The sequence below is a fragment of the Ziziphus jujuba genome, chromosome 1 (genome assembly GCF_031755915.1).
Source record: "Ziziphus jujuba cultivar Dongzao chromosome 1, ASM3175591v1".
In the NCBI taxonomy this organism is placed as follows: Eukaryota; Viridiplantae; Streptophyta; class Magnoliopsida; order Rosales; family Rhamnaceae; genus Ziziphus; species Ziziphus jujuba.
Genome location: NC_083379.1, coordinates 20,201,453 through 20,218,766, shown reverse-complemented (window position 1 = coordinate 20,218,766; position 17,314 = coordinate 20,201,453). Strand labels below are relative to the sequence as shown.

General features: G+C 29.9%; 1 protein-coding gene across 1 annotated transcript; it reads right to left on the bottom strand.

Moving 5' to 3' along the window:
• Nucleotides 1-1,696: 1,696 nt before the first annotated feature.
• Nucleotides 1,697-7,227, bottom strand: LOC107423123 (uncharacterized). Its single transcript, XM_016032641.4, has 5 exons — nucleotides 5,412-7,227; nucleotides 4,420-4,604; nucleotides 4,146-4,316; nucleotides 2,581-3,033; nucleotides 1,697-2,446 (listed from the first exon to the last, which is right to left on the bottom strand). The coding sequence occupies exons 1-5, from the start codon at nucleotides 6,928-6,930 to the stop codon at nucleotides 2,018-2,020; spliced, it is 2,757 nt and encodes a 918-aa protein (XP_015888127.3). The 5' UTR covers nucleotides 6,931-7,227; the 3' UTR covers nucleotides 1,697-2,017.
• Between the last annotated feature and the right edge of the window lie 10,087 nt (nucleotides 7,228-17,314).

Genomic DNA, 17,314 nt, shown 5'->3' with positions numbered 1-17,314 from the left:
TAATTTTCACTTGTAAATGCTAAGATATATCTTGGCTACCTAATACATCATATCTTAACCAAAACACACGGTTACAAAGAAGCAAGATAATTTCATAACTTAACATGAAAAAAAAAAATCTAAATAACCATAAAATTAAATCAAATGAAAACAGCAAAAGTATCAACTCTCAACAGAAGCAAAAATTTGTTAGTGTGATTGTCCAGACCACAATGGTTGCAATGCATCACTGGCTTTCCGTTAAGATAATTATTTTCTCCATGGCTTTTTAGATTAGTAGATTGGTTTGTGCAAGTTTCCTTGCCATTATTTTTGGGATGTGTTTTGATGATATGGTTGCTGGTCGGATTAATGGTAAGAGGAGTGGCTACTGGTGTTGCAAGGGAGGAAGACGAAGAAAGTATTTCCTGCTGTTTTTCTTCTTGTCTCATTAAAGAGTGTAATTTAGCGACATTTAGAAAGGGCTCCATCAACAAAATTTAACTTTGAAGTTCAGAATATCACTTATACCTTGGAGAAATTCCCTAGCCCAGTCTTGTTGGAGACTGGCATCACGGGCTTTCTCATGACCACATGTGCATGGTAGCAAAACAGAGAAGGATCTAAGTTCACATGCCAAAGTCATCTTCGTAAAATAACAGGAAACAGAGTGATCAACTTTGTGTAGCTTTGGAAATCTACTGTTTCAATTGATAGATTTTTGGCACATTAATTTGCGTGAATCTATTGACCACGCTAAATCTTTGTGATTGTTACAACATAAAGAATACTTCCATGAATCTCACTTTCTTTGGATTTAAGAATCCATAAACCAACTAAATCATTGCACCATCTCCGTTGATATTGTTCACTGATTTCCATTGGTTCTGTTATCAATCCGTCAATGAAACCGAGTTTATTCTTTGCACACATTGTCATAGTCATTGCACGAGACCATGGCCCATAGATGTCTCCTGAAAGAAATGGAGAAATCAAGACAGCTGTGGCATTGTCTGAATGGTAGACGATAGAAGGATCATTCTTTAATCCTTGTGTTTCATTATAAACTTCAATCTGTTATGCCTCTGATACGATGATAAAATTACATAATGGAGAGAATATTTCAAAAGTTCTCTTTCCTTGATGAAGAAAACGTCATTTACCAAGTATATAAGAACACTTGGTACAAAGAATTTTGGACAAATAATGAGAAACTAACATAGTGTACATGGGAAAAATATGAAACTTATTAGAAACTAATTTTGATATACCAAATAGCTGAAATTGTGCGGGTAGATTGGTAGAAATTGGTAATGATGCCCAATAATAATTTCTTGTGCTTTATTCCTTTGTGATGCATCTATTCTTCGGATGGAAATAAACCAATGGTGTTAGTGGACAGGTTACTCCTGTCGAAAACCACATGAACTTGTGCAGAAACCGAAATTAGCAAAAGTCAGGCAACGACAGCTACCCCTGTCTTGTCACCGTCTGAAGTAGATTACGTTATTGAACTTTTCAATTTGCTCTCTTTGGAGAAAATGGATCCACAATTCCGCTGTCAACAAGTCATGGACTGGTTTGTAACATGTGTTTTTCAGATTTATCACTACAGCAATTGTTGCTCGGTCAACGTTTTCCTGTAGAATAATTTTCACAGCAAGAATTTGCAATCTTTTTTGCCCCGGCATTATCATTCAACGTGAACAGCTGAAAGTAAACTTAACAGCAGAGAATCATAATCCATTAAAACCACAGGAAAGCAAAACCGAATACAAATATGGAATTTACAGACTCACCATCAGTTTCCCAATCCTTCCCAGTTAAACCCCAGAATGATGTGAAGCTTGATATTATGGACCTATTTGAGAAGGCATATGTTGCGAAACAGCCAAAACTGTTTGGTTTGAGAGGTAATTATAAATTTTGGTCTCAAAACCATCCTTTCAACATTTAACAATCTTATAGACCACGCCAATCCTATGGAATGTGGTCAGGGATTAGAAGTTGGAGGTAATACAAAAAAAAAAGAGTCAAATCAAGCTCTCTTTTGCCTCTTTAGTCTCTCAAGCGCCCCAAGACGACTCTCGCCATCCTTGTCTGTGGGAGCTTCAGCATCTTTCCTTTTCTGAGCCAGATCTCCAAAAACAGCATCTGGAACATCTTTTTGTGCAATTTCAACTCTTTCATCATCTTCTGAGTCACTTCCTTCTGGCAACTCAATATCTTCACGATTTGTGGTGGTTATCCCCCCATCAGCCTCTGGTTGGACACCCGCGCTTACAAACCCTACTTTTCTGCTGCTATCTTTAGCAGTAGTAGTATCATTGGCTGCAGGGATTAACTGCCTCTCAAGAGCAGCCATCTCATCTTCAGGAAGACCAGCCTGTTTCAATTTGTCTTTTGCCTCATCAAGATCTAGCCTCTGATCCTTTTGCATCAGATACTCCGGAAGAATAAAGTGGGTCTGCAACAGAAAATCAAATCAATGTTAGGAAGGGTTGAATCGGCAACCCCAGAAAACTGAATGGCATATACAAGAAACTGGTATCAAGGTTGTTGACAAAATCATAAGCTTCTTCTAAGTAAAAACAAAATTACCTGGCTATAGCTTGCTTGAACACTTCTTTTAATACGAAGCATTTCTCTGAAGGTGTCTTCATTTCCATGCTGCACTTCAAATTCATGCCATTTATTCCAAAAGTCTGGGTCTGATCGTGGATCGGAAAACTGAGATGCAAATACATATATTCCACGAGCACGATCAATCTCACCCAAGCTCTTCTCGAGCTCAGCATACTTCAAGCACATTGTCTTCACATCTTTGTCAGGAAGACCCGATTCTATTGCTTGTTCATATATCTCCCTTGTTTTGGGAACGCCAAATATCTCAGCTGCACGTGCAATGTAGATTTCATACATGCTCAATTTCTCATTATTTGGTACAGCCTTGGTTGCTTCATGATACACCTTCATAGCACGCTTTGCCAAACCATAATCTTCCTCCAACTTGGCATATTGAAGATATAAAGGTTTCACTGCATCAGCAGGAGCCTGATAGACAATGAAAAATAATGTTCAGTGTCATGAACAGTTAAGAAAAGTACTTGAAAACTAAAATGACATCTGCTATAAATACACACATACATACAGACACCAACAAATATGAATATCCATAAACAAAGCTACACAGAGAGAGAGAGAGAGAGAGAGAGAGAGAGAGAGAGAGAGAGAGAGAGAGAGAGAGGGGTTATGGGTTAACAAGAACACAATTCTTGCTAGCAAAACAAAGTATAAACTAAAAAGGATCTAATTATTTACAGCAGAAAGTAAGTAACACATAAGAAATTATCTTTAAAACCGTAACCATCAGGTTAAAATCTATACCTTCTACACTTAAGACAAAAAACATCAAGCAAAGCTTAGCCGAGGGGGCACAAAATTTAACATTTCATCTTGACATAAGCACTTCCATAGTATTCGTATTCACTGCAGAATTTAAATATAGAAGATAAAATCTCCTAACATGACCTAGCTCAACACAAGCTCAAGAGCAATGTAAAGCTGTATCTCCAATATTTTATCGATCAGATCAGTCACTGCTACTTTTTTCAATGTTTGTTGCACTAGAAGCCATTCAAGCCAATGCCCTTGTCTCTTATCAATCTTAATTAAAATCAATGGTGCAGCAAAAATAACCTTATATCATGAATATCACAACGACCTTATAAATCTCAATGCAACCTCATTTAACATTTAAAGAACCTCATTCATCTAAATACATATCATTAAACTGCAAAAAGACCATAACAAAGTGCATATAGATACAAAATAACAAAAATAATGAAAATGTTGCAGGCCCATGCGCTGTTAAAGAAAACTACAAACTTAACGCATGCTTGTACTAAGCCTTTAACAACTTTTCATGTTTCCATTGCTCTTTAACAATGACCTCATAAAGAAGCAACAGGTCAAACTTCATTCATCATGCATATGCTATTTAATCAGATAAGACAAAAATCATGGGCTAAAGCAAAATGATAGAAATATAGAACCATACCCAAGCCAGTTCAACAGATGAAATGGCAGTTTCAATACAAATAAATAACGCTTACAACAACACAGTCTTCATTCCTGGACTAAATGCTAAAAGGAAGAGCACATACCGTTTCAACAGCATGCTCAAATAGCTCTCTTGCTCGTTCCAGTTTTGTCTTCCCATATCTTTTAACAAATTTAGAGAGATATGACACCCATATATCTTTGACATGAGGGTACTTGAATATCTTGACACCTCGTTCATATACCTTGAATGCATCTTCAAAGTACTTATTTTCCTGACAAAATAAAAATGTTAAAATTTTCAATCCACTGAAATAGTTTAAAAAGTAAGAATTCAAATAAAATAAAAAAGCAGTGTCATAGGAGGAATTCTCATACTTCAAGAAGCAGTGCATAATTGATTATAATTTGTGGTGTGGCTATTCTTAAATCCAATATCCTCTCATAAACTGCTCGAGTAGACTCCAAACTACCAAGACTTTCCTCCAAGTCCACATAAAATGTCCAAAGTCTCAAGGATTTATGGAGCTTCATCTGAACCGGTTCATTCCCATCAGCAGCCACTGCAAGAAGAATAAACCAGAGGATTAAAGGTCAGATAAAGTTGCAAAATTCCATAAAACATTAAGGGGATTTTAGCACCCTGGATTAAAGGCGGGATTGGACAAAATTAGTCGGTCTAGTTTGTTACTGCTTACTGCCCACTCGTCCCTCCCTCACCTTAACAGCGCCATCATCCCCCAATGATCTTATTCTCGTTTTCTTAACTGTTTTAATTTTTAAGCAGAGTTTATCTAGATCATTAAGAACAGTTCTCTAATATATACTTGAGCCTAATGTATAAGCATCCCAAGTTTATAATTACCCCATAAAACATTCAAAATGCAAATACCAAGCAGCAATATGCTTCATAAAGAAGACTAGTTATTTCATGATAGGCAATATACAAAATCATTGAAACTGTTCTAAACAATATTATAAAAGTATACACAATAACAGTCCACAAGTGGAAAAGGTAAAATCAAACTTCAGCGTAAACAAGGTAACTTGCATCAGATCAAATTTTATTTGCAGGAGCCTACCAAAAAAAAAAAAAAAAGAAAAGAAAAGAAAAAAGAAAAAAATTGTTTCCAGGATTAGTAGGAACAAAATCATTACTTTATGTGACAGTTAAATAGATTCCAAATAATTAACATCTTAGGTTTAGCCTCCTCAAGGTTTTGACTTTCTATTAGACAATTATAAAGTTCAACTAGTGCAAAATCAAATAGTAATACGTTTGAGATTTTTTAAATTTCATACCGCACAAAGAATATTCCAACAAAACAAAAATAGACTAGTAACAGATAAACAAGGAAAATGAAGGTTACCTCTTCTTTTGACCTCAACAGATGGCTCTGCTGTTGCCCGACTCATCAGTTGCAGTGCTCCATTAAAATTTTTATGCCTCAATTCCATTTCAGCCCACTCACACCAAACACTAGCCAGGTTATCCACTGTCTTGTAGTTCACTTGTACTGCTTTATCAAAGATTACTCTTGCATTAGCAATATCGTTGTGGTTCTCATACAACTTTGCAAAAGCAATCCACAATGTATGAGGTTTCCCAACTGCTTTCATGGGATCAATTGTCCTCACTGCCTCAGTGTAAGTAAGAATCTGCTTTGTGGGATTACCCTCAAAGAGCTTTACCCTTCGATGCCACTGTTCAACATTATGTGGATTTTGCCTTAAAAGAACACTGTTAGCTAATTCCGGTCTTCTGTCCATGAGATGGTCTAGTCTGGCCAACCTCAAATCAATATCCTTATCATCGTGTAACCAAAAGCCTTTTAACAGCTTCTTCTCAAACTCGGCCACAGAGAGATTAACATCCAAGCGAATATCTTCATCCTCCTCCTCCTCCTCAACCCCATTCTGTTCTCCACCATCTTGCTCTTCCTCCTCATCATCACTCAAATCCATAGTCTCCATCCTATGAGCAAGCATACTCTCCTCAAACTGAGCATATGAATCAAAAATCACACTAAAATCTCTCACAGTCACAACACTAGTCATACCCTCGTCAAAGATATCCCTAGCCTTCTCATGTAAATTCCTCCTAATGTAATACTCCGCAAGGGAGGTCCATAGCCGCCCAACTTCATCAGTAAACTTCCTAATCCCACCTCTAATTATGGCGTCCACATTCAACCCCGAAACCTCTGTAGCATGCTTGGTAAGCAAATCACACAACTCCAACCACAATCTATGCCTAGTCTTCCCCTTAATCGAATAAAACTGGTCGTCATTCAACACAGAAGCTAACCTCTCAGCAGCCTCTTGCCAAAGACTAGAATTAACCAAGAATTCAATAAAATCTTCAATATGGGAAGGGTCGTATTTCAAATACCTCCGATAAACGCGAAGCGAGGTCTCAATGGGAACACCCTTTTGGCTGACGAAGAAGAGGTAGGGCTCCCAAATACGGTCGTGCTGGGTCACGGGAAGAGCGCAGAGAGCCCTGTCGAAGGTCCGGCGAGTCCGAGTGAGCAACTTCTGGTCCGTGAGAGTCTGGAGGTACATGATCCAGATTCTGGGCATCTTGTGCATGGTGACGAGAGAGCGCTCGAAGGTGTTGTTGAGGGTTTCGTACTGGGAGTGAGTGATGGGTAGGTTTCGAACCAGTTCGAGGCGTTCGCGGAGATAAGCGTGCCATAGCTTGTAGCTGCCAGGGAGAGCCTTGAGGGCTCGCTCGTAGATAATAAAGCGCTTCTTGAATGGGGCTGCGGAACGAGCAATGAGATATCTCCACCATAGCTTCAAGCTGAATGGGTTTCGAAGAAGCTCTTCTTCGTATAGAAGGTCATCTTGGGATGGATAGAAATCCGTCGAAATCGACATGGACATTACACTGCTACTGATTCTCGCCGACCTCAAAGCAATTCGCCGATATTGATTCACTACACAAAAAACAAAAACACAAAAAACCTCCTCTGAGAATAAAATGGACTACGAAACCCCCAAACCCAAGGATTAGGGCTTTACCAATTTGTTCATATCAATAATATAAAAAGGGATTTTTCTCGTTCCAAAAGAAAAAAAATTTTGTTCATATCAAGTTTTGTTTATTGAAATAAATTTTTTTTTTTTTTGTTAAGAATTGTTTATTAAAAATAAATATATGATACATTTTCTTTTATCTAATATTTTAATGGATGAACTAAAGGGTTTAATTTTCTTCTTAACTAACATATTGTCGTATAATTTTCTACAAAGAAAATTTTAACACCCACTAGTCATTAGTGATAATACATGGTTCTAGTGCTAAAACCCCATTACTAATTTATCGAAAAGAATAATAATAAAACTGATTGATTAGCTTTTTTTAAGGAATATTGTAAAACTGATTACTTATGCAAATAAAATATGACTCGATCAAAACAAATTTCTTTTTGGTGTTATGGTTCACAATAAAATTTTAGTTTATATATAATCTAATTGCACAAATAAATTTTACATTATGTTTGGATTGGAAAAATAAAAGGGAAAGGATTTAATTTTTTTATTTGGATTATTTTTATTAATTAAAAATTAACGGATTAAGATATTATATCTTAATTTATTCTTTTTTTGTTGGTTTGGGTGAGAATCAAAATTTTCTCCCTGGTAACTGGAGGTCCTCCTTTTTCTTAACAAGGGTTCGATTTACGCAGGGAGTACTTAAATTCCAAAAAAACAAAACAATTTAAATATTTGATCAAAATTTTTAAATTCTAAAATTTTTTAAAATTTTACAATTTAAATAATTAATTTTTCAACAATTTAAATGTTCACTCTTTGAATTTATTGCAATTTAAGTCTTATTTTTTTACTACAAAATTTAATAATGGTCTTAAATTGTATTGATTTTCAAACTAGACAATATGTAAATGTAAAATATTAAAATTATTTTTAAAATTTTACACTTTAATATATTTTATTATTTTGGAAAAAATATTGATACAAATTACCAATCACCTAATTTATATTAAATTATATCAAATTTCAAATTAAAAAATAGTAAAACTATTAATTTTTAAACATAATTTAAAATTTTATATTTTAACATGTTCTAGTTTGAAATTTGAACTATAAATTTCTTTTTTAAAAAAATACGTTTGAACTATTAACTAATCAAATAAATTTAATTATGATGCCAAAAAATATATATTCTTTCCAAATTGAAGTGAAGGATGAAAGCTAAAAAGAATAAATGGCTTGAGGTTTCTGAACTATTTTTACATAGTCTTATTATATCATGATTTTAAGTGATTTTAATACTTGAGTAAATTTTCCAAAATAGAGTGAAAAATGAAATATAAATGGTTTTGGTGAAATTTTCAAAATAAAAATGGATTTTTAATAAAGAAAAGGACAAAATATAAAAAGCTTACTATACTCTATCCTCAACAACAATATAGAGGGTAGGTTACACAAAACTCCCCTAACTATTTGATACTTACATTTCAAAATATATATATATATATATATATATATATATATTTGCAACTTACAAATAACTTTCTTCAACTATTAAAATAACAAATAAACCCTTCAAAAACATTGCCCCTTTAAAATCAGTTAAATGCTAAAAATTATTTTAATTTGACAAAAATACATTTTTGGCATACCATTATATATTATTTTCCAAATAATTTAATCCAGAATTTTTTATTATATAAATATTAAAATAAAAGTTTTCTTCAAAAAGTATTAAAAATAATTTTTTTGTTCAAGAAATATTAAAACTAATATTTTTAAAATTGCTTAAAATAATATTGTACTAAAAAAAATAAAAATAGTATTTTCTTCAAATATTAAAAATAATTTTAATATTAATTAAATGAGTTTATTCATTATGCGCATTTATGTAGTTTTAAATTTTAGAATCTTTATATTTTTTTATAAGGGTCAGTTTTTCATGATATAATATTTTCTTTCATTTTTAATAGTTTAGGTGGTTTTTTTTTTAATAATATTAAGGGTTCTTTTTTTTAAGTGTCAACTAATTCAAAGTGGATTTTTGTAATTTGCCTTAATATAAATATAGGAAAGAATTCCATGCATCCTGAGATTTGGTAAAAGTATATTGGGACTTTCAGGGTTTGAAAAATTATCACTTAACCTCTTGAGGCTTGGATAATTAACATTTACTATTTTTTGAATTGATTTTTTTATTAGTTGATTTATAAATGTGTTATGCTTCTTTTATCAAAATAAGGATCGAATCTTTATTTTATCATTGTTGTTATTTAGCAATATATATTTGAAAAATGTAAGTTATTTGTCTTTATATTTACATTTTGGACATTATAAAGCAGTTTGTCTTTACATTTATATATATATATATATATATTGGTTATATGTCTTTATATTTACATTGTTGACACCATATAAAGCAATCTTTAGTAAATGATATTTTGTTTATATACGTTACTATAAAATAAGTGATACAATAAAAATTTAATAATTTTTTTTTTTAAAATATAAAGGTAAAATTTACATTGCATAAGTCAATTAAGTCAAAATTCAAGTTAAGAGTTGCGATATGATGATTTTGCAAATAAAAGGGGCTAAGTAATTATTTTTAAAACTTTAGAAGCTTTTTTGGATTGCCATACTTAACTGGATTAAAAATATGAAATTGGATTGGATAAGATTTTATAATATTATTGGAGTAGATTGGATAATATGAATTTTGTATTTAAAATGAAAAGAAAAAATATTGGAAAAGAAATATTAGTTCGGAATTTAATGAAACTCATGAATTTTTGACCCGTTAACACTGGTCAATCACAAATCAATAGGATGGTCAATGTAGTCAACATGCTTTATAACGAGATTAATTAGTCAAACTGACTAAAACAATAAGATATGAGCTGGATTATTTATCTTCCCTTCCAATTTATAAAAATTTAAAAAATTGTATTGAATATGTGATTGAACTACATTTACTCTAGTATTGTCTACTCCCATGACGTCTTGGCTTCCTAAACAAGTAGTAGGGGTCTCAAAGAATTTTATAAAACCATGGGAAAGCAGATTAAAAAAAATTCTAACGTAAATGGCTACATACAATTTAACATATTCTAATTTAAAGTAGTTATATTTTAGATCTTCAAGTTTTAATTTATTGCATTTTGGATCCAATTCATTGTTTTTATACGATGGTTAACAACGTTGTCCCCATTTTACTAATATTAAAATGAATTTTTTTTTTATAATCTTTTACAATTTAGTCTGATTTTATTTATTGTAATTTAGGTTTCCTAGTTTTAAAAAATTACATATTAGTAATTCTAATTTAAACTTTACATTAACTGTCAATTGTCAAAAATTGCAATTAAATCATTGAAATTTAAAATCTAAATTACGGCATTTTAAATTTAAAAGCCCAAAATGTAGTTATCCCAAATCATAAAATATATCAAATTGTAATTAATCCTAATATAAAGGAAAGGGCATTATTTCTTTCTATACAAATATCCTTCATTAGGCTCAAACTAACAGGAAAGAGCATTATTAAATCGTATGTCGTCTTGGCTCCTTAAACATGCCGCATGGGCTCAATGAATTTTAATCAAACTATGGGGTAAATAAAATTTTCCCTAATATGTGTAAATGGCTACATACACTTTAACACAATCTAGCTTAGAGTAGTTATATTATAGATCTTTTAAGTTTTAATTTGTTTCATTTTTGGATCCAATTTATTTATTTTTTACTAATATGGTTAACATGTGGTCCTATTTTACTAATATTAAAATGAAATTTTGCATAATTTTTCTCCAATTTAGTCTAATTTTAATTTATTGTAATTTAGGTTTTTCTAATTTTAAATATTTACACTTTAATACTTTTAATTTGAGCTTCATATTAACAGCCATTTGCCAAAAATTGTAATAAAATTAGAATGCAGCAAATTGAAATTGAAAATCTAAATTACATCATTTTAAATTTAAAAATTCAAAATGTAAGTGTATCAAAATATAAAATATTAAATTGCTATTAATTTGATGTATAGGAATGAAAATTATTTCTTTATGTACAAATATCCTAATATTAAGCTTAAATCAAGATTTAAAATTTCGGTATTGATGAAAATATTGAAAGTTCAAAATATAGAAATTTTTATAAAAATATTGGAAAGTAACGAATATCGATAAAAATTCATAAATTTTTTTATTAAAACTTTAGAATTAGATTATTTAATCTATCAATTATTAAATTGATTATAAAACTTGCTAAAATATTGAATAGATGTTATATTTCTCTCAATAAATTGATTTATAATAAATATTAATAACTATAAATACATTATTATTAATAAAAATATGCCTAAAAATACATGTTTGATAAAATTATTTATTAACTAAATATATAAAATAATTATTACAATTACATTATAGTTCATAAATGTCATCTTAATATCATATAGAACTTCTGGGTAGTTAAAAATTATTTGTTTCTTCCTCATTTTGATTTTGAGATGGAAATACGAGAAGTAGTTATAAAAATATATTCTCCTTAATAATTTTGCATATAATTGTCAATATGCCAACCATATGGATTTTATATTATTGATTGACTATGTGCATAACTACTACTCTCTAATGGTTGAATTTGAGTTGGTACCCAGGAGTTGCTACTTGATGACATTCCATAAATATCTATCAAATAAGGATTATGAAAATGACTTCTAACCCCTATTAATCTAAAATTCATAGAAATCAAATATTCTTTTTTGTTGGACATCTCCATTATGGATTTCTCTTTACGTATATAGTTTTTTCCAACAGCATCAATTCCTTGACCTGCATCTCTATTCCCATTATCTTCATCTTTTGTTGCTTATGTGTAATACTGCTCACTAGTAAATGGATAATCCAACTTCTCGACTTGATGATTCCCTTTAGCCACTACCTCTTCTAACTTCTGATTTAGAGAATTTATTAAACTTATCTTTATCACCACTTGAGCAAGAGTGGCTATTACAAGTCTTAAATTATGAATGTATACCACCTGATGAAGCTGAAGCACTAGTAGTTCTAGTTGGCTTTCTCATAAACTTCTGGAATGAATCCCATTACTAGAATTTACTTCTTCAGTAATCATTTTTTGAACATTGATTCCCTTTTTTTAGCTTGTTGAGCAATTTTTGGATTAGAATTCCCTTCATGATTATGTAAATGAAGATTTTTAATCCATTGGTACATTTGGTTGCCCTCTTCATCATCATCTTCCATTATAGTCTCAAATATTAATATTGGATCCAAGTCTTGATGATTTTCTTCTTTAGCTTTCATATCCTTTAACTTAAGTTTCACATTATGATAACAATAGACTGATTCAATTCTACTATATGCTAGTCTATTTCTTTGTTTTGTATGTATTAGTGCAAAAGTGCTCCAATCTCTTTCATAAGCAAAGGATGATGCTATTTGTGACAAGACTTTCAATGTTAATTTTTTTATTGTAGGTGCACTATCACCATCCATGACCTACTATTCAACTGTTACAAGATACCTATTATATAATTACAAATTTGTACTATTATATCAATCGATATTCAAACACTACAAACTTACTAGGAGACATTTCTTTTCTAAAGGCAATTGCTGTTGATCTTGCAAATCCTTTCCTTGCATCCTTGAAGTATGTAAACTGTAAAATAAAATTGAATTAAGTTATAAACCCTTAAAATATATTATGTTAATAAATTATCATCATTATATTTCTTTTCCAACCTGGCCAATTGCGATTAATTTAGGATCCAATGGAGTATAGACATCATGTACAACCTTTTTAAGATTAAGATATTCTGCAACCCCAAGTCTATATTGGCATTGAGGATTCAAATAGTAAGTTATGTAAGAGGAAAAATATATATATATTTTTTAGTTTAATTAAAGATATAAAGTATTTTACATTAATAAAAAAAATATTAATAAATGAAGGTCTAACATATTTTATATAAATTGATTATGAGTTTATACCTACTGCATACAATGGATGCCTTAAGGTTTTATCCCACCCATTGTTGATAATCTTTAATATCCATTTTGCACCATGTATTTTGTCAAGTTCCTTTTTAACAATACGCATCAACTCATACACTGCTCTCATTATTGGATAAATTTCGGTGTCAATAATATATAAACAATTATATAAAGGCTCAAATAATTTACACACCTTATGTGCTTGATCCTAGAAAGTCTTAAATAATTTACATAGTATGACTAAGTACTATATTTTCTACTGTTTGACCTTCTTTTGAAGTACTATAATGATGATTAGGCCAATCAATACATATGAATGGTTGCTTAAGTCCCACTTTCTTTTTAACCAAGCTATCAAGTGAAAGATAGTTTGTGACAAATTGTGTAATTCCAGGACAAATAATGTCACCTTTGCAAGTTTCATGCATCTTTGCTAGCAACCAATTATTATTGTAGATGTAAGTTGTGATTATTCTAGCTTGCTTGATCACATTAGCCATATTCTCATTTTTTTCATATCTTCAAACATGAGATCAATGCAATGTGCTACATATGGAGTCCAATACAAATTGTAATATCGCATCAAATTCTTCCCAACCTTAACAAATGCAGAGCCATTATTTGTTACAACTTGTACCACATTTTTCTTCCATACTTCTATAATTATTTTCTTCAATTGTTCATATATGTATTCATGATCCTTTATCTAATTTGAAGCATCAACAGATTTAGAAAAATTATGCTTTCTTTCGAGTAAACCATGAAATTAATAATAGATATCTTGGTGGGACCTGTCCATCCATCACACATGATTGTACAACCTTAAGTCTCCCACTTGGCTTTCATTTTATTCACATGATCTTTTATCTCTTCATACTCCATATCTAAATATTTTGTGTTGATCTCATAAGGGGTTGGAGGCTCTATACCTAGTCCTGCTTGTTGGCATCCTACCACAAATTTCTTGAAATGATGAGACAACGCTTTTCTTGCTGGCAAGTTTTCATAAATAAAAAATTTACTCATCATTCTTTCCATACCTTCTTTTATTTTTCCTCTAGAAATTTTTTTTTATACCTTTTTTGCTTTTCTTGAGAGGATTTGTATTTGTATAGTAAATTTTGACTGTGGTTCTTTAAAACTTTGTGTTCGTTGTAATGCAGGTTTAACATGACTACTAGATTCACTTTCTTTGACCTGATATGAAACTTTGTCGAGATGACTTCTTTCCCATTCTGATTGTTTGGAAGCATGAATTACCTCTCGATAATCACTTTTCTTGTATGGATCCATCCTAGGTGGATATGTTATGTCATCATCATCCTTTTCATCCATATCACATGCTTCACCATGCAGTTGTCCTCTTTAATCCGCATGAATCTCTTCCATTCTATTTGCTTTTTTGGTCTTACATTGTTGTTTCTGTTATGAATTTTTTAACTTGAGGAGGTACTTGATCACAAAGATATACGTTGTGTGAAGGATCAATACCACTAAGGTGGTACTTTAATCATATTACTCCACTACTCTTCATCATGTGATTACAATATTTGCATATTGATCCATTTTTATTACCTCAATTAGAAAACCATGTTCCCATGCAAGATTGCATTTGCTTCCTCCACTGGCCATTATCTTATAATAATAATAATAATCATAACAACAACAATAAAAGTAACAGTGACAACAACAATAACAATAACAATTTTAATATTTATGTATATATATATATATATAGATATTTGAATATTTGTTTAGGAATTGGGTATAGATATTTGTATAGAATTTAGTCATCATTGAATTTGAGATTTGATATATAATTTGAATGAAAGTGGGAAAAAATTTAAATTTTTGTATATGCATACAAGGGCAAATCTACAATTAGAAAGGGGAGCAAAAATATAAATGTCAAAAATTTTATTAATTAAATTTATAATTTTGAGTAAGATATCTATTGATCACATAAATGAGTTACAAAAAAGAATTAAAATATTTTCTTTTAATTATGAAAAATAATTTAGTATAATAATAAAAAAAATCAAGATCTTTGAAATTAAATAATTCACTTTTAATGTATGTACTTGGTACGAAAAGGAAAAATACTATAATGTAAAACACTATATAAAGAAATAACTAATATATTTAGGCAAATTCAGCATACTTTTACAATATATATGTTAGCCAACAAATATATATGCTCTTATCATAGACGTAAAATTATAATTATAAGAAAAAATTGCATTCATAACTTATTATTATGTGCAATAATACCATATAAAGAATATATTTATTTTGGAGGTTAATATTCTAGAGATTATCTTTTAGAAACTTGTGTAAGAAAAATATAAATTTCATATAGAAAATATATTAAGTAAATTTAATAAAAATATTTTAAATAGAAACATGCATAAGATCTATTTTCAAATAGTTTTTTTTAAAAGTATACTACATAGAAACATGTATAAGATTTATTTTCTAATCAATTTTTTTTTAATAAGTTTTAACATATTATATCATGAAGTTTTGTATAAGTGGAAGACAATATAAAGAAAATGACAGAGTAAGATTTTTAAGTTACGCTTTTTTATCCAACAAGAAGAAAAAAATGGCATTTTCAATTACACATCATAAGTTAAGTTTAAGGTATACATTAAGTTTGGGTTTGTAAATCTAATCATTCATAATTACTACATATAAATACATATATACATATTATATTTTCACCAATATATATATAGATAGATACATATGTTAACATATGATTTATTAGAGCTTACAATTAAGAATTCGATTAACAACAATACAAGTGAATTAAAACTTTAAATCTTAAAGTTTAAAAGTAAATATAAACCTCCTCATATTTTTTTTTAAGATAAATAAACTAACCTGCAAAAAGGATACTCAAAGATGTTGTTTAAAGAACTTGAAATTTTGTAAGAACTGAAAATAAATATGAGAAAAAAATATTAAGATCAAAGCATCAAACTTGCTCTTTAAATAAAGTAATGATGCAAGAGTTTTCTCCGTAGAATATTTTATGATCAAAAGCATATTCATAAAGAATATTTTTTAATTTTAAAACTACATAATTTGCAGTAATAATGATACAAGAGTCTTCTCCATAGAATATTTTATGATCAAAGGCACACTCATGAAAAATATTTTTTAATTTCAAAACTAATAATGATGTAGTACAATTCTTCGTGATATAAGAAACTCATGGGGAATATTTGATTGAATGATATATTGTCTTTTTTTTTTTAAAAAAAAAAGGGAACTAAAAGCTCTTGCTAAGAATATTGAATAATTGTCTCCTTTGTCAAAAAAATTAATAAATAATAGGAATATATTTTAAACTATTTTCTTCTTCTTAAAAAAAAAAAAGAAAAGTTTATGATTGTAGGAATATATTTTATTTTTCAAACTAATATTATTATTTCATATGTATATATTTTATAATCTATTTATCCACATTTATATAAAAGATACTTCCTATAATGAGATTTGCCAGGTTAAAAAATATAATTCATAATCTTTATATTTTTGCTTTATCAATATTTAATAAATAGAACTTATCAATATTATTCAATTCTATTTTGCTTATATTACTAAGAGTTCAATTGGTATATAATATTGACTTGTATTGGTATGAGTTGTATTGGATTGGATTGTATTGAAATGTATTATATTATACCTATGCTGTATCTGGTGTAGAATTGTATAAAATAATACATTGTTTGGTACAATAGTGTATTATACTGTATTATTTTTTATTTTTTTTATTTTATAAATTATTGCATTGGCAGAGTAATTCAGATGATATTTCATAACCAAGTAGCTGACTTGAGTTTGATGTTATTGACTTTCTAAAATTTCGTACTTCAATTAATTAAGATTTAAAGGCATATTCTAAGAATATGGCTTGTAATATCCCAAACTGATGCATAAAATTACATCCTCAAAGGGGATGATTAGCCGACCGTAGTGAAAAAAATATTAACTTTACCAAAAGCCCATCATCTAAGATCTTTGCATATGATCAAAAATATTTTAAAAAAAAGAACTTTGCATCAATACCAAAAGCTCATATAACTAATATAAGAATGAAACTCGTGTAATTTTCAATTATTTCACAATTCCAGATACACCTTTAGTATTATTCCTATGCTCAATTGCCCACCAATCAACTATAGACTAGCAGAGTACCAAAATACAAAACTGGTAACAAGTACCCCATATCACCCATCTAAAAG

Bases quoted from the DNA above. Each gene is read 5' to 3' on its own strand.
- LOC107423123 (XM_016032641.4), bottom strand. From the start codon at position 6,930: ATGTCCATGTCGATTTCGACGGATTTCTATCCATCCCAAGATGACCTT. The intron at 3,034-4,145 runs GTATGTGCTCTT...ATTGTCTATCAG, and splicing joins TTGAGCATGCTGTTGAAACG to GCTCCTGCTGATGCAGTGAA. The intron at 2,447-2,580 runs GTAATTTTGTTT...TTTCTGTTGCAG, and splicing joins TTCAAGCAAGCTATAGCCAG to ACCCACTTTATTCTTCCGGA.